The 23,893-nt window shown below is 38.7% G+C and overlaps 1 protein-coding gene across 1 annotated transcript in view; it reads right to left on the reverse strand.

The window, feature by feature from the left end:
• Col1a2 (collagen type I alpha 2 chain) overlaps positions 1-23,893 on the reverse strand; it is a 35,377-nt gene that overhangs the window by 9,350 nt on the left and 2,134 nt on the right. Inside the window, exons 2-38 of the mRNA XM_004632623.3 lie at positions 23,002-23,012; positions 22,430-22,444; positions 21,761-21,796; positions 20,464-20,556; positions 19,142-19,195; positions 16,181-16,225; positions 16,035-16,088; positions 15,890-15,943; positions 15,520-15,573; positions 14,818-14,871; positions 14,283-14,336; positions 12,778-12,822; positions 12,435-12,488; positions 12,290-12,334; positions 11,884-11,937; positions 11,254-11,352; positions 11,078-11,122; positions 10,873-10,971; positions 10,390-10,443; positions 10,165-10,272; positions 9,779-9,832; positions 9,577-9,675; positions 8,588-8,641; positions 8,024-8,122; positions 7,593-7,646; positions 7,041-7,094; positions 6,841-6,894; positions 6,553-6,606; positions 5,533-5,577; positions 4,155-4,253; positions 3,452-3,559; positions 2,738-2,791; positions 1,747-1,800; positions 1,040-1,093; positions 888-941; positions 693-800; positions 268-321 (exon numbers count right to left, since the gene is read on the reverse strand). Of these exons, the coding sequence (XP_004632680.1) occupies positions 268-321; positions 693-800; positions 888-941; positions 1,040-1,093; positions 1,747-1,800; positions 2,738-2,791; positions 3,452-3,559; positions 4,155-4,253; positions 5,533-5,577; positions 6,553-6,606; positions 6,841-6,894; positions 7,041-7,094; positions 7,593-7,646; positions 8,024-8,122; positions 8,588-8,641; positions 9,577-9,675; positions 9,779-9,832; positions 10,165-10,272; positions 10,390-10,443; positions 10,873-10,971; positions 11,078-11,122; positions 11,254-11,352; positions 11,884-11,937; positions 12,290-12,334; positions 12,435-12,488; positions 12,778-12,822; positions 14,283-14,336; positions 14,818-14,871; positions 15,520-15,573; positions 15,890-15,943; positions 16,035-16,088; positions 16,181-16,225; positions 19,142-19,195; positions 20,464-20,556; positions 21,761-21,796; positions 22,430-22,444; positions 23,002-23,012 (2,279 nt within the window). The remainder of the gene's footprint in view (positions 1-267; positions 322-692; positions 801-887; positions 942-1,039; positions 1,094-1,746; positions 1,801-2,737; positions 2,792-3,451; positions 3,560-4,154; positions 4,254-5,532; positions 5,578-6,552; positions 6,607-6,840; positions 6,895-7,040; positions 7,095-7,592; positions 7,647-8,023; positions 8,123-8,587; positions 8,642-9,576; positions 9,676-9,778; positions 9,833-10,164; positions 10,273-10,389; positions 10,444-10,872; positions 10,972-11,077; positions 11,123-11,253; positions 11,353-11,883; positions 11,938-12,289; positions 12,335-12,434; positions 12,489-12,777; positions 12,823-14,282; positions 14,337-14,817; positions 14,872-15,519; positions 15,574-15,889; positions 15,944-16,034; positions 16,089-16,180; positions 16,226-19,141; positions 19,196-20,463; positions 20,557-21,760; positions 21,797-22,429; positions 22,445-23,001; positions 23,013-23,893) is intronic.

A 23,893-nucleotide genomic window follows, 5' to 3' on the forward strand; every position in this document is an offset into this window, starting at 1 on the left:
ACTTCACAGTTAAACTACTTGAGGTTAACTTTGGTTCCTCCTTCAAGTGAGGTGGCGGTAACATAGACTATGCTGGGTGTCGGAGGGAATTAACAACTATATGATGGACTCCAGTTCCAGTATTGGAATGACTCTGATCAGAAGGGACCCGAATCCCAAATGTCTCCTCATTATAGCTTGAATTTACCAAAGATGTCAAAACTTTCAAGTTGTCCCTAATAGATTCTGAGGAGGGAAAAGTGATCCAAATGCACTGTAAGTACTCACAGGGGGACCGCCATCACCACGACTTCCAGCAGGACCAGGGGGACCATTTGGACCCTAAATGCAAATAAAAATATGAGCTCAAATCACAAAACACAAAACTCTTATTAACTTATTATCTAGGATCACTCCCATATCTATCAGAATAAAATTCAGAAGTGAAAGATAGTTGTCTATCTCATATGAAATGTTTTTATTTTAACATTATAACTCTTGTAGGTTCTTGAAGAATAAAACAATATTTGCAACATGTTCATACACTGTAAAGTGGCATGCAAGTGGTATTCTTTTTTTTTTTTTTTTAAAGAAAATCATCTTTAATCTAGTATATTCTCTGGTAAATAATAGGCACACGGCTAATGAGTGTTGAATTTTAAAATCTGATGGGTAGCTAGAGTCTCTATTGACCACCAGAGAAACCAACTTACAGAGGGGCCTGCAGCTCCGACAGGGCCAGTGGGACCAACGACACCATTTTCACCTTTAGGTCCCTTGGTGCCTCTCTCGCCTTTAGCACCAGGTTGACCAGCAGCACCCTGTGGAAAATGAACAGTTATGACTTGGTATGCGGACTCTCTCTATGTGCACCGTTCCAAGATTGAGCTCCTTGATGTGATACTCACCGCGGGACCAGCAAATCCGTTGGGGCCAGCAGGACCAACTTCACCACGTTCACCCTAGGTGGATTTCAAAATGTCTTAGCAACTGGAGATTCACAAACATCTCAAAGTTTTGATGATGTTTTTGTATCCAGAGGACCCAGATTTTTACTTACAGGGCTACCGCGAGGACCAGCAGGGCCAGCAGGACCAGCGGCACCAGCTTCACCCTGTAATGGGACCAAAGAGGAGTTTAATAAATGCCTCACATAGAAGATCCAGGAAGCGGGAAGGAGTGAGAACATCGATAGACAGTGGGCTGTGGTTAGAGTTTGTAGATGCCTTGAGAGCAATAACGCATGCATACCTCAATGTGAAATAAAGTGGATTCTTAACTCTACTTAATGTTGCATTCATTATAAGGGTCAAAATGGTATGGGTTATACACTTGCAAAATCACTGTAAATCAGTACCCATACTACTAGGAAGGGGGCATTTTAACTGTGAGATGGACACAGGCCTGATCTATTTGCTGCAGTATTTGCCATACAATAAATAAGGTCTATTTTAAGTGTGATTTTTTTTTTTTTTTTACAATTGAAGGTTTTGAGAAGGCTTAGTGCATCAGGATATTGTTAATAGGCAGCAGGGAACATCTTTAAAACAAATGATAGGGATTAAAGTATAGATCAGATCCCTGGTGCATCTATAAGAAGTGAAAGAGAATCTTAAACACACAGCATTCGTTTCTGGTTACCCTATCCAAACAGCTTGATTTCATTACAAGCTGTGAAAAATGAAATCCTGGAGTTCTAGGGACTAGGAAAGTTTAGGCAGTTTTGTCAGCTCAGAAAGTTACAACTCAATGAAGGTACATGCTTACCCGGTCACCTGTAGCTCCACCTGGACCAGGGGCACCTATAGCACCAGGAGCACCCTAATACCAAAAAAAAAGAGATGCATCTTATGAATAACACTTCTTACCACTAGGAGTAACTCTTGTCTTCCCTCAGTGTTACGCTTTTATAGGAACATAGCATTTTTTTTTATTGCACGCTCTAGTTGGACATCAAGAAAACCTTTGATACATTTCAGTTCTGATTATGCAGATGGCCAGAAGCCACTTTCAGGAGGAGAGAGTTCCAGTAATAAAGGTTATGGGGACATCAAGGACAGGTTCAGCATTTGGGAGATTTGAACTCTCTGTTCTTGTACAATTCCTTGGGGAGGAGAAAATGAGTAACCTCACTAGGAACTGATAGAACAGTGTAGTTGGTGGGAAAGACGGTCAGCATTGGACTGCAGTGAGTTACCAGCTCCCTGGGAGAGGTGAGAAGAAGAGCTAAGACAGGCTGTGGCTTGGAAGTGTCATGAAGCAGACACCCTAGGCAGGGTAATTATTCCACAGGGGATTATCTTCGGCATCTGTAGGGCCTTAACACCTCATCTTTGGGGCTGTTCTTTGATAAAGTCCTAGAACACACATGGGCATGACTGTGGACCTTGTTGGGGTTCTGGGATTTAGCACGTGAAAGCATTATTATTTTCTTTTTTTAAAGCCTGTCATTACTTAAGATAATTGTTTAACATTCTGTTAAACCTAGAGCTTTTGGTCTTTCATTAGCAGCTGGTATATTTAATACTAGCCAAGGTAGAAAATTCAGGATGTGATTTTAAAGTTCCTGTTGAATTTTTTTTGGCACATGTAAAATGATATGATTAGTTGTAGATTCAGGATGAAATGGAATACTATTTGACTAAACCTGATTCTCCTTGCCTAGCTCTATTTTGGAAACTTTCTCAATTGAAATTAAGTAAAATGTGAAAGACAAAGATCTGAGTACAAACCTACATAAAAACGAATTTCTACTTACACGAGAACCATCCCGGCCAGTGTTACCAGGTTCACCTCTGTGACCAGTTTCACCCTGAAAGTATAAAGTAAGAGCAAGTTTTTGTTTTCTGACAAAATTTTTGAATCCAGGTCAACCTAAAGTGTTAAGAGAAGCTATTCTTGTACCTTTCGTTAATTAAGATTTTTAGTAATTTCTCATTTTCTACTATTTCATAAGATGTTGAATGGAGGGAAAAATCAGAAAAAAAATTCAAGACCCTTGTGGTTCAATGCTTGTTTCCTAATGTCCATATCCCCCCTCTGCACACAGTCAAGCCAGGTACCAGTTCATGTGGACAGAACTATAAGGCACCGTCACAATGGGCCACCGTGCCTCATCACTCTACGGCATAGCTAATTCAGCAGCATGGCTGACAGCTGTTCAATATAGCTTTTTCCCCCATTAATTAGGGCAGGATGAGGCATTATTGTTAGTGGCATTAAAATGAGCCTCCTGTGTGACTCAACACCATCTGTTTCCATGCACTTCCATGGTAGCAAGGAATTTTGCCAGGGTAGTGTGAGTTTAGAAGTGTGTAGGCTCTAGGTGGCAGAGGGATATGTGGTGTGGATAGACATCAAAAGGCTACCATACTACCTGCAAAGAATTGTAAGAAAATTGGGAACCCTTGTGTTAGAGTTCATCAATAGTAGGCATGAAGGTCCTATGCTGAGGGTAGAGGGTAGAGAGTACCTTTTCTCCCTTGCCTCCAGGTATGCCAGCAGCACCTCTCTCTCCCGGGAGGCCACCAGGACCAGATGCACCAGCGGTACCCGGAGCACCAACCACACCAGGTTCACCCTTGAATCAAACACATGTCAAGTCAATTATTTCAATGGCAAAAAAAGAAAATGAAGAATCAAACCTTTGAAGGATTCCAATGTAAACATCTATTAGCTAGTATCCATGCCTGCTTAGTGACAAAAAGGAAAGAGACAATGTCCAGGGGGTGTTAGTAATGGTGACTAGAGAGAAGAGAGGAGTGGAAGGGGAAGACTGTGGTTCTTAGGGGAGACAGTGTGGAAGCATAAAGGGTTGGATGAGGGAGAGCAGAGAGTGAAACACATTTGCCCGCCAAACTTTTTCAAGTCTCCTACTGGAAAGAGCCCTCATCGGCTGGGAAGATGTTTGTGTTTCAGAGACTATACCTTCCATGTTTTTATACATGGATGGATCTCCGCTCCTTCTCTACAGTTCTTTACTATGGGGAGAATACCGAGATCCCTCTACTTCCCGTTTTCTTTCAGAATTATTCAGATCCACTAGAAACAAATTGCTATTAACTGGGGTAGACATTGGCCCAGAATGGAAAATAAATAAAAGTTAGTCTATTTAAAGGGTTATTTATTCTAGGGTACACTAGGGCACACTGGCAATGTATAAAACAGTTTCTTACCTTGTTTCCATCAGGACCTGGGGGTCCAGAAGGACCTCGACTTCCAATGGGACCAGAGGGACCAACTGCACCACTCTCACCGGGGGGACCACGTTCCCCCTGAAAAACAGCAGTGAGATGAAGTCATTTTCAGAAATACTGATTTGCACACCTTCAGTTTAGATTTTTAGTCCCAGTTTGGCCTCTTTCCAGGTAGTTAAAATTAATTTTGTTCTTAATTTCTCTACTCACAAAATAAAGGGGTGGCATGAAGTCATCCCTAAAGTTTCATTTTGTTCTAATGTTCTGGAACTACAGTTCTAAAATTTGTTGCTTATAGACTCGCAATATTCCACCTTTACCATTCATTTTCTTGCTTATTAATTATGTATTTGTGGTCCTTTCTGGGATAGGTTTATAGATTAAAAAATACATGCCAGTTCTTTGTAATAATTAAATGAAATGATTGTAGCAATTTAGTTAAATAACAATGTCAGGTACAGATAAAATTATATTTTGATATCTGTCCCCTTTTGTAAATTCATGCAATAATGATGTAATAGTTATAATATTGAACATATATGATATGTATATGTGTATTTGTAATTTATCTGTCATTTATATAAATGTCTCCCAGCTTGCATTTATGAATATTTATTGCACAGATCCACATTGAAATGACATCAAAAGAACTTAATATAACTTGATTCTGTGGTACTATGGTTTTTTGACACTAACTTTGGGCTCCAATGTATATGATAACCAGCAAGACAAGATGATACTTTAGTGGCAAACTAACATTCCAGTTACGCAAATAGCAACAAAATAAGTGTTTCTTTTCTTTTTTTTCTTCAATGATTTTTCTTCTTTCAATTTTTACTTTTTAGTAGTACAGGTTCATAGTGCATAATGATTACATTTCTTGTGGGGAGTTGATCCATATACACAACACACTTTAATGCTTTATTCATCTCTTCCCCTCGATCTCTGCCTTATATCTATTTTTCTTCATAAAATTAGACACAAGAGTTTAGCTTTAGAGTTCAAACAGCAGAGTAAGTTAAGTAGGCATTATGATCTCATTAAGGTACTCCTGTGCCTTGGCTCAAGTTAAGCTACTTTCACAAACATATCACATCTATATAAATTGTTAGATATCACGTGTATAAGTTCACTTATGTGTCGTATAATTTTGTGGTTATTGAAGAGGAGCTGCGAGCAACTAAGCAAAGTCCATTATCGACTTAGATATATTCACCGTCTCTGCAGGTCATGCTTGGCCACAGAAGAGAGCCTGCAGCTCAGAGCAAGGAAGGTCCTCATTGGCTTAGGGGGGGAGCACTACATTTTAGAAAGTGTGTTGCCAAGATTTTATGAAAGTTAATTAAATAACACTTACTCTTGCACCAGCAGGACCCGGGAGACCAAATTCACCAGGGAGACCCTAGGCAAAACCAGAAAATAAATAAAGTGTGAAATGCATACATGAATTCTAAATTCGCAGAAGAATATGATGCTCAAGAGGTTCTTAAAAAGTGAAATCTGCCTGTGCTTTCCCTAAAAAGAAGCCCAAGTATACACAGTAAGATGTACAACAAAATCTTCATTTGCCCATGGAAAAATACACACAAAGAGAGAATTCAATTGATAGCGGGTAAATCCATCTTAGAAAATTGCTATCAGAAAATTCAAGTTTCTTATTTGGCTTATGGCTTTTAAAAAAGGGGCAAAGCAGACTATTTTCTTTGATAATATGAAAAATAATAATGAACACTATCAGACATGGCTTATTTTTAGCTGTATAACAGACTGGCTTCTTAATAGAAATTATCATATTTTGTACATTACTTAGTTAATTGTACACCCAAGTGTACCTCTTTTATTACTGACCAGCTGTCTCCTTAATGTGCCCCACTGTTGACAAAGGAGATGAGGCCACAGAATGCAACTCAATTGAGGCGCATTCATCACAATTACAGAGAAAATGACTCAGAACTCAGGCTCTGATCGTGCATAGCGGTGTCACATCTGAATGCCAAGAAAAACATTAAAAGCAATTTTTCAGGGTCTCGTTTGATGGGAAATCAGTGCATTTGCGTTTTCACTATGGAGACAGAAATAATTTGTATTTTAACACCACCAAGAACAAAACAAAAAAAGTAAGGCTATTATATGAACTATTCATTGATAGATTTTACTTTTATAATATGGTGGTCCACTCAATCCATAAAACAAAGTAATTTGAACTAAAATGAGTGACTTTGTTCATTCAGTCTCAGCATCAACGTAAGTAGAACACTATCATTAACACATGAAATAGGAAATTTCCTTTTCCATAGTGTGATTGTGCTGTCCCAGGGCATTAGGCAGAAGGAAACTCAAAAGTTTGGGTGGATTTATTATCACTCATTTCACTTACCCTTTCTCCCGGTTTGCCAACTTCACCAGCTGGGCCTGAAGGGCCAGGCAGGCCCTAAGTAAAGAAAAAACATAAAGCTCAATTTTATGATTATATTTAGGTGAAGGGGCAATGACCTAAAATCAGCATGACAGCAGGATTAAAAGTTCTTAAAGCATTTACTCTGAAATAAAATGTACCCAGTGCTTCAGCTGAGAAGCTGTGTTCCGTGTGGTAGGGGAGAGGGATACAGGAGCTGGAGGTAGAGAGTCCAGCTAGAAGGGGTGTGGCATGTGTTTGTTGACTCACCTGGAAACCTGGAGGACCAGCTGGACCCTGTTCGCCTTTGCCACCTTGGACACCCTGAAAGGGACAGGACAGCATAAAGAGCATGCTCGCCACCCTTGCTGCTTATCTATTTAACTTTTGAACTGGAAAATGGAGATGATTGTTTTCCAGGATTGGGACATCGTAGGGCAGAAAAACACAGGAGTTGGCAAAATACTCACCTGGGGTCCAGGAGGTCCCTGAGCACCATTGTTTCCGTCAGGACCAGGAGCACCCTAAAAGCATTGGGCAGAAATGGCTGTGGTTACGTGAGAGCCAGGCGGTTGACGATGTCTCTAAGCCTCTTTTAAAGTTAGTTCCTGAGTACATGTGTGCCCTTTTAGCACACATTATGCCCATTGTGGGTTTTTGCCAATGCCAGAATGCCGCCTGCCAACTTCCAATATGGCTTAAGGGAACTCCACGGAGAAAAGGCCATCTGTAAATGCCAGAGACTACGACCTCATACTCAAACCCCTTTAATCACAAAGTGAGTGAAATCAAGACCAAGCGCTTCCGTAAGTATCTTTGACTGAACATATATTCTAATTTGTTATAGCTCACTGCCTTACATGTGTATTAAAAGAAAGAAGACATTTTTATGATGATGAAGGGTCCCTGGGGATGCCATGTCAGAAAAAAAAAAGTGACAGAACAATAGAAGATGGACTCCAGGGGTGTGTGTTTCTTGGGACAATTCATTAGGAGTAGGCTTTACGGAAGGTGACACTCACCCGAGCACCAGCAAGACCAGGATGACCTTTATCACCATTTTTGCCAGGATCACCCTATAATAGAAGTTAAAGACAAAACAAGACAGAAAACAAGTCTTATATATGTAACGTCCAATTAGTTATGACACGTCTGAAATTTCTTGCTGATTCCAAGTCCTGGAAGTGTATTATCCAGGGTACAATCCGTCATCATGTAGGGCTGATCAAATAGGAAGCTCATTTGTCTGCGGAGGCTGCAGCCTCAGGAGCGGGGCTTTGAGCGGGTGTGTGAGGGTATGTCGGGGGAAACCTTCAAGGTGCTACGCTGCCCAGTTTTTCTTACGCTGGAAGGATCCATGTTCCCCCTTGAAGTATGCTGCGCTGATAAGCAGGAAATGCTAGTTTTGGTGACATGTAGGAAAAAATTTTCTCCTAAGGGGAGGAAGTCTTACAGTGGGGCCTTTGGGTCCAGGGAATCCGATGTTGCCAGCTTCACCTCTTGCACCAGCTGGGCCGATTGGACCAGGCCTGCCATCAATACCAGGGAGACCCTGAAAATTGGGAGACATTGGAGGTTCACTCAACATTAACACAGTCGCCAAATCTCAAGCTTGTGATGCTGCCGTGAGAGGAAACAGAGCAGTTTTCTGAATACACAGAGCTTCTTGTAAAAAATGTCAGTAAATTATGAATTCATTTTCCTTTTCTAAATAGGAATTCGGTATATCCACAGCCAATTCAATCTCATATATATGTAATTTCCCTCTCTCTCCCTCTCTCCCTACCCTTGTCACCTGCTTCAATTTTCCCTGCCCTATTTCTCGTTGCCCTCCTCCGCTTCCAGTCCCGTGTTCATTTGGAGTCCATAATTACAGCCTATTACTTTGTGCTCCCAGATGATGTAGGTGGCTGATATTTATTTTCAATGTATTCATGTATAAATAAAACACAAAATAGGCATGATAAGGGTACAATAAGTGTCCTTGAACATATAATGGAGAATGAGCAATACTTACCACAGGGCCTTCTTTACCAGCTGGGCCAACATTTCCAGGGGAGCCAGGAAGACCCTGTAAAACAAATGAGGATGCTTTTGTATTGGCACATCATCTCCCCTACTCAAGTCTCAAATTAATTGGAATCTCACAAAAGCATTTCCCCCCTACATTTATTTATTTATTTATTTATTTATTTATTTATTTATTTCTGGGGTAAATCATTAGGGATGTTAGCCACTAGCTAGAAAGTGTGAGAAGAGGCCTGAAATTTTCCCTCTGTTTTTTGCACCTTTCCTTTCATTGAATTTTAGTGTAACAGATCCGGTTACAAATATCACAAGGAACTGTTAAGCACCGTGCTGTTGGGTAAGATGAATCATGTTATCTAGCACATAATAGGAGAACTAATACTTTTAGTAAGCAATTTCCGGAGTGGTTTTTTTTTTTTATTGCTATATTTGGTGTCTCTATTACTTGTTTATGGTACAATTACAGTTGATTTTCACCCATAAGAGATAATGGAGCAAAAAATGACTCTATTGCTATGGATTAGAGTGTCTACAGATCTAAAGGTCATCTCCCCATAGCTTGTGTGATGCTGAATACATTATAGACCTTTGTGATGGCTGGAAAAACGATTTCATTTATGAATCTAATAAACTAATAACGTATAGCCTTGATACATTTCATGAACACCTTATATAAACCCCACAAATTAAGATAAAAGATTCATGCTTATAGGAGAACCAACTTAATTTGGATATATTAAAATAAATCTAGTCTACCAAAGAATAGATCAAGCCATTGTATCAAGTAATAAATAGGAAATTTATGAACTAACTAGATACATGAAAAATATCTCTGGAGCCTTGATGAAGTCAAATTAAAAAGGAAACTGTCAGCAAGTCTACTAACAAATTTGCTTCAGATGTTTTTAACATTAACCAACCCATTAAAGAAGAAAACGGTGCCAGATGTGACTTGCTTGGAATCCGCCTGAAACTTACTCGGGGTCCCATGAGACCAGGCTCCCCAGGGCGACCAGCATCTCCGTTGGGGCCTCGGACTCCAGCAGGGCCAGTGGCACCACGGCTACCAGCAGGGCCCTGTTAGGAAGAAAGTGTAGAGAGAAGGATGCTAAAGCCCATGATCCACACAGCAGAAAGAGATCCAATTCCTCCCAGGGGATGTGAGTGATGGACATCCTACCATGACACCGGCTCTGCCATCAGCTCCAGGAAGACCGCGAGAGCCAGGAGTACCCTGCCAAAAAGAACGTGAAACAGAAGGGAATTAGAGAAAACTTTCGAATGTGATAAGGTGGAGTTTACTCAAACGTGACACAGATAGGGCCAAAGCACTTCACTCAAATCCCAAGGGACTGTGTTGATCAGCAGTCTGCCCAAGGAGGTCACCATCGTTTCGAGACTAATTTTATAATCTATTGAATTGAGTCACTGATTTAAGAAGAACAGATGGAAGGCAGATGCTTCTTTCATCTAGAAAATGCATGCAGTGATTTTGAGCAAGCCCCAGTGAGGTGCTGTCACCATTGCCTCTAGTGGGTCTGGGTGTCTGGAGTGTTTAGAACCTACTCTCAGCCCAGGAGGTCCTGGGGGTCCAGCAGATCCAACTTCACCATTGGAGCCTCTCTTTCCTTCTTCACCACTGGGACCAGGAGGACCTTGGGGTCCAGCAGAGCCCTGTGTAACAAAAAGAAGAAGAGAGGAAAAGTAGAATAAGGTTGTATCATTCCCTGCTTCAGAGGCTGGGTTGCAAGGATAGTAACTCCACAGAACTGTGATGATAGGACTACTTACAGGCTCACCCTTGTTTCCAGTTTCTCCTTTGGAACCAGCTGGACCAGGGTCACCCTAATATCCAAGATAAAACAGTGGTCAAATGACAAATGTTTGGCAGAATTCTCTGGTGGACAAATCTCTTGGAACGTGCATGGGTTAAGGTAAAGAAGACCTCAAGTTCTCCAGGAATGTAACCCCTTCATACTTCAACGACCTGCTTAGGAATGGTGTTGGTGGAAGGGCAGGACTGGAATTGTGGGCTTTGCCTCATTTATCTTTGTACAAGCTCCTGAGCTAGCAGGAGGTGCGAGTTTGTGTGTGAGTGTGAGTGTGAGGGTGAGGGTAACAACATTCATGTATGTACAGCTACTTAGGAAGCGCAAACTAAAACAGTTAAGAAAGAAAAACAGGAAGAACAAAACTGTAAGGGCACTAGATAGTGATGAACTGATGGTAAAGCCAGCATTCTGGGGCATCAAAGCCACTGATCCAACTACTTACAACAAGTCCTCTAGCACCAGTAGCACCAGCAGCACCAACGGGGCCAGGAATACCACGGGGACCTGGGAGGCCAGGAGCTCCAGCCACACCAGGAAGACCCTGGGAGGGAACACAGAGCATCTCAAGGTCAGGGACTGTAGAGGCAGCACTCATCAAATGCCTTTAAACTCATGGAAGCACAATGGTGACCCAGATCTGTACTCACAGCTGCACCCTTGGAACCAGGAAGGCCGTTAGCTCCAGGGTTTCCCTGTGAGGAAAAAGGAAAGGAATAAGTTATCTGTTAACCAAAACGATTCTGGTCTCTTGGATCCTAACTTATTCCGTTTGTCCCTCTCCCCAGCATTCTGTTCTATAAGGTTAAGGAGTGCAGCTACTTACAGGGGGTCCAACAGGGCCGGAAAGACCTGGAAGACCGACTTCACCACGGGGACCCGCAGGGCCAGAAGCACCAGTGTTGCCCACAGGCCCAATTTCACCCTAAAAAGAGGAAATGACCCAGAGGAATTGTATAGTAAACATTGAAAGTGTATGTCTGTTATTGTAACACTAAGCATTAAGCAATTTTTTCAGCACAGCAATCATTTTTCATATCTAGTTTTTTTTACAAGATTTGGGATTGATTTCTTTTTTTTTTTTTTTTTTGGGATTGATTTCTGACTCCCCTAACTTTTTTCTACCATTGCGATTATTATTGCTATCTCTTCTCTACCTCTGTCTTTCCATGGCTGGCACTGGTTTTCAGTTAGTGGGAACTAGTTTGAGAGTTTATCCCACCAGAGTCCATGTAACCAACTTTCATGTTGCCAGCTATAACTACTGTGCTAGTGTGCAAAGGCAGAGAAATGGTCTATTTTAACCAGGGAGTGAGAGACTGGTCATTCTGTATCACATGGGACCAACTAAAGAACTTTTCTATGATTATTTCTCTTTATGCAAACACAGTTTTAATCTTTCATATGACAGGTAAAAAGTTCATCAGGGTAGCAACAAGGTCAGAGGTGTTTTTACCTTGGGACCAGGGGCTCCTGGGAAGCCTGGAGGGCCGGCAGCTCCAACAGGACCCTGAAAACAGTAAGAAATGTCCTCTACGTGAACTAAGAAGACAACTGCAGAAGAATGAAGTAGCTAAGAATGTCCCCATCTTACTGGGTGCAGACAAGGGGAACACTGACAGGTAGCATGTTGACATTAATGTCTTACTAAAGAAGACACTCAAAGTATCTAAGGAAGGGATGACCTGGCTTTATACATCAATCAACAGTCCCAAATCTTTATAAGTAGCCCATAAGATGTTTAAGACCTCAGAAAATGAGATAAAGTCTCTGAAATGATGTTGCTTTGTAGGATCTTAGTGAAGACGATGCCTCCCACCCAGAGTCTGAATCCTCTGAAGTCCCCCAGTCTCAGAACTTACAACAGGACCCACAGGACCGACACTGCCATCACTGCCACGGGCGCCCTACGGAGAAAAAAAGGGAAAGAGTCAGACAGCAAGTTAATAGGCACACAGCAGAAGACATTTTAAAAGGATAAAGAGGACCAAAAAAAGTGATGCTTACAGTTGGGCCAGGGGCACCGACACGTCCTCTCTCTCCAGGAAGTCCACGAGCTCCCTGGAAGCAGAGATATGTTCATTAAAACCTAGAAAGCCTTTTTAAACATCATCACAAGCATCATTTGATTTGTTCAATTTCCGATATGTGCAAGAGTCCACTAAACAGCAGGTCTTGTTCTAATACCAACCGAGAGGAAGTGGATTTCAATTAAATATGTAAAGGGCTATTAAAAAATATCAGAGTACAGTGCTGAGGAAGATGGTATTAATTTGCAAAAATGTTAATGAAGTTGTAGTCTGCAACGAGTGTACACATTTAGATTTATTTTGAAGTAATTAATACTTACTGCTTGACCTGGAGTTCCGTTTTCACCAGGGGCACCAGGCTCACCCTATTTGGAGAAGAAAGATGGAATTCTTGGTTATTACATGTATCTATTAATTACTTTCTCTTGATTGGATGATTTTTTACTGTGCCATTTCAATGTGTACTATGTAGGTATTTTATAATACTTCTCATACAGATCGACTGTTTCTTAATTATTCCAGGCACTCACATTTTAAAAATCGCTGAATTCTGAGTCTTTATTTAAATATATCAAGTATCAAGGTACTAACAAGACATGGTTATTTGACTGTACCTTTTCTTAAATTTCCACTTTATATTATGAATTGCATTTTGATTAGACACATATTAAAGGATATTATGAAAACAGATGGCAAATGATAAATTTTCTGTCAATATAACCACACTTACCCTCTTTGAAGTTATTGAGGGAATTCAATATTATCAATTTAATAAGTATGCATGAAGGTTTGGAGCTTCATAATATTTCTTAGAGTTGTCATATTTATATCCAACTCATATTTTAAGCTTTCCCTCAAACTAGTTTGACTTAGGAATAGAAAAACCATGGTATCTAAGGCCACATAAACATGCTTTATTTTTAAGGTTCTAAGTAAAGCAAGTTTTTTAGGGCAAGCATGGAGTGGACATGAGGGGCCCTTCAAATGACTAAATGTGTCATCAAGCCAGTCGCTAGCTCTTGCTAAGCCTCAGTTTCCCTGATCTGCAATGCAAGGGTACCTACAAAGCGCCTCGCAGCACTAACGTTTTAAGATAGTGTGATTAGTAGTCTGAGATGTTATCGTGGGCTCCTGAGAGAATGAGTTTGACCTTATCCATTTGTGTGGCAGCTGGAAAGAAGGAACAGACTCTCTGTATTCATGCTCATTTCTGGTCCCGCTAGTATTCATTACTCATTAATTTGTAATTACGTTGGTATTCACTTTAATATCACATTATCTCCTTAATAGGAAAGAGAACATTTTATAGTTGAAAGTGCTGTCAGGGAAGAGTCTAGCCAAGAGATAACGCACTTCTGAGACTTTAATTACCTAATTAAAATTTTTTTGAGTGTGCATAGATAAATCACAGCAAAGAGGTTGAAAAATATATTGTGACATGCATGTACCTATCTAATTAGTGCATGGCAAAGGAGAATTTGCAGTTTAAAATAACAAAGTGTCCCAATACCTGATTATATGTTTATTTACTTCTGTTTTGGCTACAGAGACTAACTGAAATTCTAGGAGGAGGAAAGGAATGAAAAGAGAAAGTTATTGACATTATTTGTGTCTTGATTGTTTTACAGATATTAAATGAAATAAATATCAATAGTTTTTTTTTGGTCATAGGATTGGATAGCCCTCTCCATTGAGGGATTTGAAGTATGAAAGAGAAAAGAGGGTACTTTTTAGAACGTGGACAGTATTCAGTAAACATATGCTTTCTGGGGGTGGGAGGGAAATTGAGTCAATTATTGAAAACAATACTTGTAGCAGCATTTACCTTCACACCTGGAGCTCCAGCCTGTCCCTTCAATCCATCCATGCCATTGTGTCCCTGGAAAAGAATCCTTATTATTAAAGTGCGGTTCCATGAAAGTGCCTGGTCAGATGCAAATCTTCTACCTTGGCAATTACTATCTCCTGAGCGGCACTGGTGCCCACTTGTGGAGTGGAAACCAACCTTCTAGCTGTAGGTGAGTGTATGCACGAGTCCCAGCTATGCCACCTACCCATGCTCTTGAGAAGGGAAGCAGTAGATGCTGTCTCGCATCCCTGCTGTGATTAATACTTTTATGATTTTTGGATGTTATAATACTCAGACATGATATGTATTCTGTGCAATTTCTCAGTCGCAATCCTGTTTCTTGGTAGCTATGAACTGACTAAAGAACTCACTTCACTTCAATTTTCCCTCCCTTTTGGCAGACTCCAGGAATGGGGAAGCCAGGTTGTGCCACCCAGGGACTAAGTACAATTGAGTTATTTTCAGAAAAATAACCAACATTTTCTCTTAACTGGGTAAAAAATGTGCTCACCCTAATGCCTTTGAAGCCAGGAAGTCCAGGAGTTCCAGGGAATCCACGAGCACCCTTAGGAAGAAATTCAGAACAAGATGATTTTTTTTTTGTCATAAAGGACAATGATTTCTCTTTTCTTCTAATGTAATTCTTCTCATCAAGGTTCAAGATTAGAATCAAAGTCTAGCATGTTTTAAGGCTCAAAGCCACAAACTCATTGCCTGAATGCAACTATCTAAGACTCTGGTATTTGTAGAACACACAGGTTAGTTGCTCTCAGAATATGTTCTGGGGGGGTTGGAGAGATGGCTCAGTAGAATAAGTGCTTGCCTGGCAAGCTCAAAGGACTGAGTTCAATCCCTGGTCCGACCCCCGCAAAAAAAAAAAAAAAAAAAAAAAAAAAAAAAAGGGAGTAGTTTGTTTAACTGTCTCATTGCTATCTGTTTATCAATAAAACTTTGAAAAAAAAAAGATATTCTTTACAATGTAAAAAATAAAAAAAATAAAATTAAAAAAAAAGAATATGTTCTGTCACTAATTCACATTATTTATATTAATAAGAGTGCATGCATTATGCCTTAGGCTCCTCAGTCAGATGGCTTCAGTCAATGTGACAGGTGTGAAAGACATTCGCGTGCCATTTAGACGAGTGTTTGATTTAGCAATTATATCTAAGAAGTCTCTATTGTTTGGGCTGCATATTATTATGAAAAGCCTCACCTGAGGGCCAACAACGCCTCTCTCACCAGGTCGTCCAGGTTTTCCGGGGTGACCCTGAAGCATGAAAACATCACAAGGTCAGACTTGACTTGGGCAACAACCAGACAAAAGTGGGGCATCTTGTTTTCACAGTGGAAGAGAAAGGTAGCACATGAAAATATGGATCCAAACACATATTTAATGAATAATCACATTTCCCTAAACACAACCACTTTAATTAATATTTCATTAAAAATAATGCTTCCCATATGGAAAGAGTTGTGTCAGGCATACTCAGCTTTGGCAGAACACTTAAATTGGATCAAGAAATACTTGTCGAGTCAGGAACATAGAAATGGTGCTTTGGAAGAGCTTAAGCATAAGTACTTACATCTTCACCAGCCTTGCCAGGAGGGCCAGCTGGACCACGGGAACCTGCAGGACCCTGAGGAAAAGAAACATCTGTCATTGGTAAAGGCTGGCTTCATAAACTTATTGAACAAACATTGATCTCAAAGGGAGAAAACTGCACTCACACTTTGACCAGGCTCACCAGGCTCACCAGCAGGTCCTTGGAAGCCTTGAGGTCCCTGGAGAGAGAGGAGGAAAAAGTCTCATTATAAATCTTGCTGTTTAATCCTCTCTTTTTGCATAAGAGAAATCACATGCCTTCCATACTTACAGGGGCACCAACGGCACCAGGAGGGCCTCTGGGTCCCATTAAACCCTGTAAAGAGGACAGATATGATTAGCACTGACACTTGTCATGGGTTTGGGTGGTAAAATGTGTTGACTTGGGTTAAATGAGGTAAGCTAAAGTTAGATAAGACACTACACGCCATAGACATTTTGTACTGGCCAGATCCATCCTGCTTTTATTACAGTTTTTTGTCTGTCTCGAGGAAGTATTTAAGACCCTAAGTTTTCCCCACCATTTCTCCCCCTTTGCTTTTCCTTTTTTTCCAGCCCAAGTCGGCAGAACTCGATGAGAAACTAGATGGGGTTGTCAGAGGTCCCTGAAAGTTGCACACAGTTGGCCATATTGAGATGGCTCTACCGCAAGGCAACTGATCTGTGGCCACGCACGTTCAGAATACACAACTGGCCTTGGTGCAGCTCACAGGGAAGTCCATTTGGACTCCTTCGATCATATGTCATCTCCCCATGTCACGCTTAGCTAAGAAATTGATATTTTTATTGCCATGAGGGTCACAAATTGAAAAAGATCAAAAGTCCTTCTTAATGATTGGAGAGGGAAGCTTGCTAGAACCTTATTGCTCCTTTAAGGGCTTTTGATGACTGATGAACATGCCAACCAGAAGTGGATCTACTGGGGGTGGGGAGTGAGGGAAAAATAAAACACTACTGAAACAGCCTATTGAAGAGTCCACATATGGTATTATTTAAAATGCAGCCTAAGTGACTGCAGACTATTTCCTCTTTTGTTCTTTAATTTGAAACGCAAAAGCAAGAAGTAGAATGTTACTAGTTTGCAAGCTAAACACACATTTTTCTGTTTTCAGTAGTGATACCTGTATAAGCTAGTCTGTAGGACCCACTGCTCCTAATGCTGAAAATATTTCACATACCTGTCCTCAGAAATTTGTTCATGGCACATCTGCAGACAAACTATGTCCCCATGTGAATGCCTATACCGAAACACTATGGATTTGATTTCAAATGCACGTTCTGTTAATCACAGGAATTATTTCTGTGGATTGTAGGCATTGCTTTGACATTAAAAGAAGCTATTGATTTTCAATAAATGTATTTTTCATTGTACGTTAAAATAATTTTCTTTGACATCATGAATTTCTATTTCTATTTATTCATTTTCCATGCATTTGCAACTATTTTATTTACATTAAAGGTAGTTTATTTTGTGGGAGCTGGAGACAAACTATGATTACTCATTAATTCAGAGAAGAGCCCTAGGGGTTTTAGACTTATTGATTTTCCAACATGGAAAATTACTTTAATACCTTATTGCTTCCCATTTTCCCTGCGTGTGCAACACAAATCTGTAGATTACATGTGTCTGTGCATATATGTGGATGTGCAGGCTTCCATTATATTTCATTGATATTTAAATGAAAAATACTCTGATTTCTGCCCCCGCCCCCGCAGAGAGATATTCCAATGACAGGGGAGTCTGAAATCCATATTAATTTTCCCAGGTTGTGTGTGCTTTTTAAAAAATGACATTCACTAACAACTCACTTCATTTCTCTTTTTGCTGCCTCTTTAGGACTAGGTGCTATTTTAGAACGTCTGACGTCAGCAGGAAGAGCTGATCTCAAATAGCCAATAGAAACACAACCAAAAGACCCTCCTCCAGTTCTAAGTTCAATATGAACATTTTTAAGTTACCAGGAAAAATCAGCAAATTGGAAATCATCAATTAAATATGCATTGTTTCTCAAGAGAGTTTTAATTTGCAGAAAGTACTGCCCTTCTAGACTATCCGTTTATCACAGGCTGTTAGCTTTAGCAGAAAATGGTGCATTGGATGCGTGGGCCAGGTAAAATTTCTATTTTAAAGATAACTTTAACCATGGGCAGATAAATACCTTTGGAAACAAGTAATTAGCTTCACCGAATTGTGTATGCAGTGCACTAAATTCTGTAGCACTTAATCAAACTAATAGTTTTACTTCTAGTAATATTTTTCTTTTTCACATATTATACAAGTACGTAGTTTTGTAGGAATTTATCAGTTTTTTTCCCCAACACATTTCTCACGTTTGGTATGAAGCCTTCCTTGTGTGAGAGGTCATCACCACGATTAGTATCATAAGCACATGTGGAATATTTATAATTTGTGACTCAAGTGATAGGAAATGTCCCTGAAGATTTGTGCTAAGTGACATAAATGCTAGGTTTCACATGCATTTTCTTGCTTGATGATTTATAATTGATAGAGTAAAGAGATTTTAAAAATCAAAACAGAGCACGAAGCATATGTGTGTACACTGCAGATTCCTTGGGGGACTCAGGTTGTGCCATCTTCTTTCACTGCCAGCTCTTAAAGTACACAATACGGGGGGGGGGGTCCCTTCAAGGCACCCAGTAAATATTTGTGACTAAACGAATGTGCTTTTCAATAACCATATAGGCTAGAATGCTGACCATCAGACATCTGGCCTGGTGGTTTGTTCAAATTCTGTTCTTAATTACCTGCAGGAACTTAGGAAAACACCTTCAATTCTCCAGTTACGAAATAAAAGGGCTATATCACAACTTGATGATCCTTTCATATATATTTTTTCCATCCCTCCTCCCCTTTTGGATATTTTTCAGGAACTTAATAAAAACTGCTCCTATGTGTTGCTTAACACGCTAAGCAATGCTAAAAAATGCCCAAACATTAACTGGCATCAATTACAATTAGATAGACTTTGCCTAAATTATGGTTACTACGTCCAAAGATTACTTCTTTAGGCATGAATATCTGGCCTATCTTAGTGTAACGTATTTGTAAAGAAAGTTGAAATCCATCACCAAGACTTAGGTTTGGATAGATTTGCATAAGTTTCATCCAAGTATTAAGTACAGCTGAGTAGCTAAAGAAATGACACTGAAATTTACCATAAATGTTCTGTGTAGTATGTGTTTTAGAGAAGATAAAAAGAGATAAGCATACCATGGGTCCAGGGCCAAGTCCGACTCCTTTGCCATCATACTGGGCAGCAAAGTTCTGGAGGGGTAAAGAAAAATATATAAATGTTTAAGCTGTGATACCTGCCTTCATTTTTCCCATTTGTTCAATAATTTTTTCTATCGTTATTCAGAAGAAAGAAATATTTTTGCACTTATTTTAAAATTCTATACTAAGATACACTCCTAAAAATTCAACAGATATTTAAATTTAAAATATAAGCCTACACCCAGCTTGATGTGATGAGCTTTCCTGTGCTACGGTTTAAGACTTTCTTTTGCCTTGCTAAACACTGTTCATCCCTTCAGACTCTCTGCCCCTGCAGAGAGGGGGGAAGTTTCCTGAATGTTTAAAGTCACAGACAGCTCCCAATAAACTAAGCAGAGATCAGAAGATAGCTTTGCATTTTTACCTGTTGCCCTTGCCCATGAATTACCTAAAATGATTAAGAGACCTTTTGCATGCTGGGGTTTCAGGAAGTCTATAAAGACTTGTAAGTCTAGAGGAAAATTAAATGAAAATGCCCCATGGAAGATTAAACTTATAAAAAACTGTTCACAGTAATAACTTTACTGTTAAAGATCTCTCTTAGAGTGGTAGCTCTATTAAAAAAGGTGCTTTTTAATGCACACAGTAGATAAGCAATCATAATAAGATCTTCAAGGGAGAAAGGTTTTACGTTACTGGCATAAGGCTGGATATTAGTATCAGGATTCTGATTCATAGTGCTAACCAATTAAACAAATATGTTTTCCTTCCTGCAGTGAGGCCATTTGGCTCTCATACCATTGTTAAAAAGCCTAAAAAAGATAATAATGAAAAAAGAAAAAGGACTTTTCTCAAATTAGTTTCAAGCAAATTAAACCTAAAACTACTTTGAATGTTGGTTCAGCAGACTTCAAACCAAGGAGGAAAAAAAGGGTAGAACGTTTGTGAAATTGCTTAAGAAAAGGGATTGCACTTATGTGTTGCAATCTAATCAAACTCTTTAATAATACAACATCTCTAATTTGTGCCCTACAGATAAAAGTGATCAAATCCCCAAATTAAATAATGGTGCTGATGGCCACATCATGAACATAAAGACCAGTAATGAAATTGGCAAAGGCTCACACAGAGATTAGACAAAGCAGAACCTTGCATGAAGAAACTAAAGAAATGAAGTGAAATACACGAATCCCCCCTCCGAAAGCAGATTTGTGCTTAACTGCTAAAAATAAACCTTACCATGAATCTTTTTTTCCTAGAGAAGAAAACTAAAGAAACTAAAAATCAAATGAAAGTTAAAAATACTTAAGACACCTTACCCCACCAAGACCAGGGGGGCCAGGAAGGCCAGGTGGCCCAGGAGGGCCACGGGGACCATTTTCACCATCTCTGCCTGGGGTGCCTGGTGGACCCTATTAGGTGCAAGACAATGAAAGTAGGGTTAGATAGGCCACACAGAAACTATATGACATTAAAATTGAGACCCAAAATATATTCTTCTGACTTTTTATTCTGTATGAAGGGTTGAAATTAATTTACCACACCTGATGTTGACACTCTCTTATGACATGGATATATATATATATGTATATATATATTTTTTTTTGTTTTTGCAGAACCAGAGATTGAACTCAGAACATGGGTATATTTTTAAAGAAGCTTTAATAACTGACATATGAAAACAAACTAGGAGAACTTTCCTAAAGGACTGTCTCAGCTATTGATACCTCAAAATGGTTTCCCAGTATTCAAATAGGGCTCAACATGATAGCTAGGTGATTCTATGACCTTAGCATGTTTTGCAGTGCACAAATGTGCTATGTATGTTGGTTGTAAGTTTCCGACTTTAAGGAATATGTTTAGTGCTTTGGTATGTCGTGTGTGATTATTTGATTAATTGATAAGGCCACTTTATCACATACTAGAAAAGTATGTCCATTAATTTAGACAACTGTTATAATGCTACCTCTAACAAAATATTTGAGTGGAATGTGCGTAAATCTACATTTTAATGTAAGTATAAGGATATATGTATTTAAATACTGGTACAATGTTATATAATGGAAGTAATGCAAGGCCATGTACTTAATGTCAATTAAGCGCTCACTTTTGGCAGCGATATAATAAATGTCAATTAAGCATAGTCGGAAGATCTAAGAATGGAACCTATAAGATATAATCCTGATTTGTACATGTACGCATTTAGAAAGAGAAATACATTACTCACTGCTGCCTCACTATTATTCCCAAGCTGTAGAAGAGATCTCACTTCAAAAGCAAACAAAACATGCCTAAAAGAAGGACCCTGTGGTGTAGGTGCCGGATACTCTTCTATTATGTGTGTACTGGGCAGCCCAATTAAAAACAAAGAAAGATAGACTATGCAAAGAAAATGGCTGTCTGCAATAGCTTTTTTTAAAAGGATAATCTTGACCAAAAAAGAATATTGATTACATATAATAATGCTCATTCACTTCTGTAAGGCTTCATCTATTTAAAAGGAGGTGCAATTATCTGGGTACATAATATTATATAAATTGTCAGCCTCCTGTAGTTCCTAATATGTAGTTATTCAAATATGGGCCAACAGCCTTCAAGAGTTCAACAATTACATACCCTTTCTCCGCGCGGTCCTCTGTCCCCAGTGGGGCCCTACAAGGAAGGTACAAATAACATGATGATAAATTGTCTAAGTGCTACCCAGTGAACACACTAGTCATTCTTGCTAATAATTAGTTGGTAAGGCTGATCTAACCACAACGTTACTATATGGTAGCTGAAAAGATTGGCACTAAACCATAGAGAAAAATATGTTGTTTTATTATAATTACATGCAATCTTTTCTTCATAGTGGATGACATCAAATTGCTGTACAATTCAGCCACTAGGCCAACATTTTATACAGCATTTTTTGTAAGATTATTAACATGGATAAAATGATTATTCTGTTACATCTTTAACAACATTTTTATATACTGTAGTCAAGATCCTTAAAAAAAGTTACTGTCTACACTTAAAATAGCATAAATCTATCCTCAGGAAAAAAAATAAGTTTTTTTCACTAGCATTTAAATAAATGACTTGCTTAAGTAAATGTAATTAGAGATGATTCAGGAAGGAAATAAAACTTTATCTCAAACAGTAAGGTTATTATTTTATCTTATGTGTCCATGAGGGTAAAATCCTGACGAAGTATTTTTCTTGTATAGTTTTCTGTAAATTTAGTTAAACTGAATGCTATCTTTGATAATCTCAGATATTCATGGAGAAACATTGAGCTCTTACCTTTCTCAGAGTTTCCTAGAAAAGAATAAATAAAAGGTTATTACAAAGATAATTGTATATATTTTTCATTTTGCTGTCTACAGACTACATTATATAGCTTATTTATTGCTGTCTTAATTTAGTAGTTCAAAATAGAATATGACATTTTCTTACCGATAAGTTTCCTAAACTATGTTCTGTGCAAAACCAAATATATGCATACTTATCTGTACTTAGGTTGCAAGTTCAATTCATAAGTTAAGAACTTGTTCATAATACTTTTGCCAATGATTCCAAGAGGAAGACAGTGTTTTCTAGCTTAGAGAAGTCTTGTGTTCCATGGTAGCTGGTGCTCAAACCCTTCCTCTAGTCATGTGTGGATTCTAGGAGGCTGGCTTTATTCAGTAGCACCACCCATTTTGGAAAATGGGGTGGATACTTTCTATGGCAGCCAGGATTTTTGATTATTACTTTCCTTTACAATTATCTTGGAAAGTCAGGTTGGTAAATACCAGTGGAGCTTCATCTTCTCTCTCCACAGCAGACATGACTGGGATCAAAGCTTTAGCTTTTAAAAAAATAATTCTACTCACCTTTTGTAAAGCTGAAAAGTAAAGGGGAAAGTTGGAAAAAATATTAGTATCATTTTACTGATTAGTAGAAGTAATTAAATTTACTTTTACTTATACAAGTGTATAACATTGACTTACATAATTAAAGAAAAAAGTATTATTTTTTATTAAGCATATTCAAATAACCTGGAAATTATGCAGATCAAAAATATGGCAGGGAAAAGTCAGATGATTTTCTTTTGCAATAATGATATGTAAATATATTTTGAATTAAATTGTTAATTATTTGCTATTTTATAAATGTTGTGAAATATTAATGTGTCTGAAGGATAGTTCTAATACTTAGCAATTAGATTGGAAATTACACAGATGAATCACTGACTATAAGATAATGCCAGTAGATTGACAAAGAAATAATTTATGGTTTAGATCATCTTTCATATCTAAAAGTCTAAAAGAAGTAAAATTTTGCATAGTATGCTGACTTCTTAAAAAGCAGACTTTTAAAATAAAATATTGAAGTTAGTTAGCACTTTACTGAGTTTCTACCATTTATATTGAGAATGTCTTTTTAAAAAAGGTTTAATTTGCATATTAATAACTATGGAAATAGATTAATTTGGACATGTGAACTTTTGCTTTAAATTAGTTTGCTTAAATTAGGTAAGATCAATTTATGAACACGAATGAATTTTGTTTCTGAGAAAAGATTGTTTTGTATAAATGGAAAGAGTGTGGATTAAAGATATTGAAATATAATGGGTATAATAAACTGAGATAATGTGCCTCTTTACTAAACTGGTATAAGTCTGAAGTGGTATAAGACTGAACTCCCTTTCTCCATTATAAAATTACAGGTTAATATGGGATACAAGTGTGGCCAGGCTTGCAGTTGGATGAATCAGACCCTAAA

This window comes from Octodon degus, unplaced genomic scaffold (genome assembly GCF_000260255.1).
Source record: "Octodon degus isolate 3935 unplaced genomic scaffold, OctDeg1.0 scaffold00050, whole genome shotgun sequence".
Lineage (NCBI taxonomy): Eukaryota > Metazoa > Chordata > Mammalia > Rodentia > Octodontidae > Octodon > Octodon degus.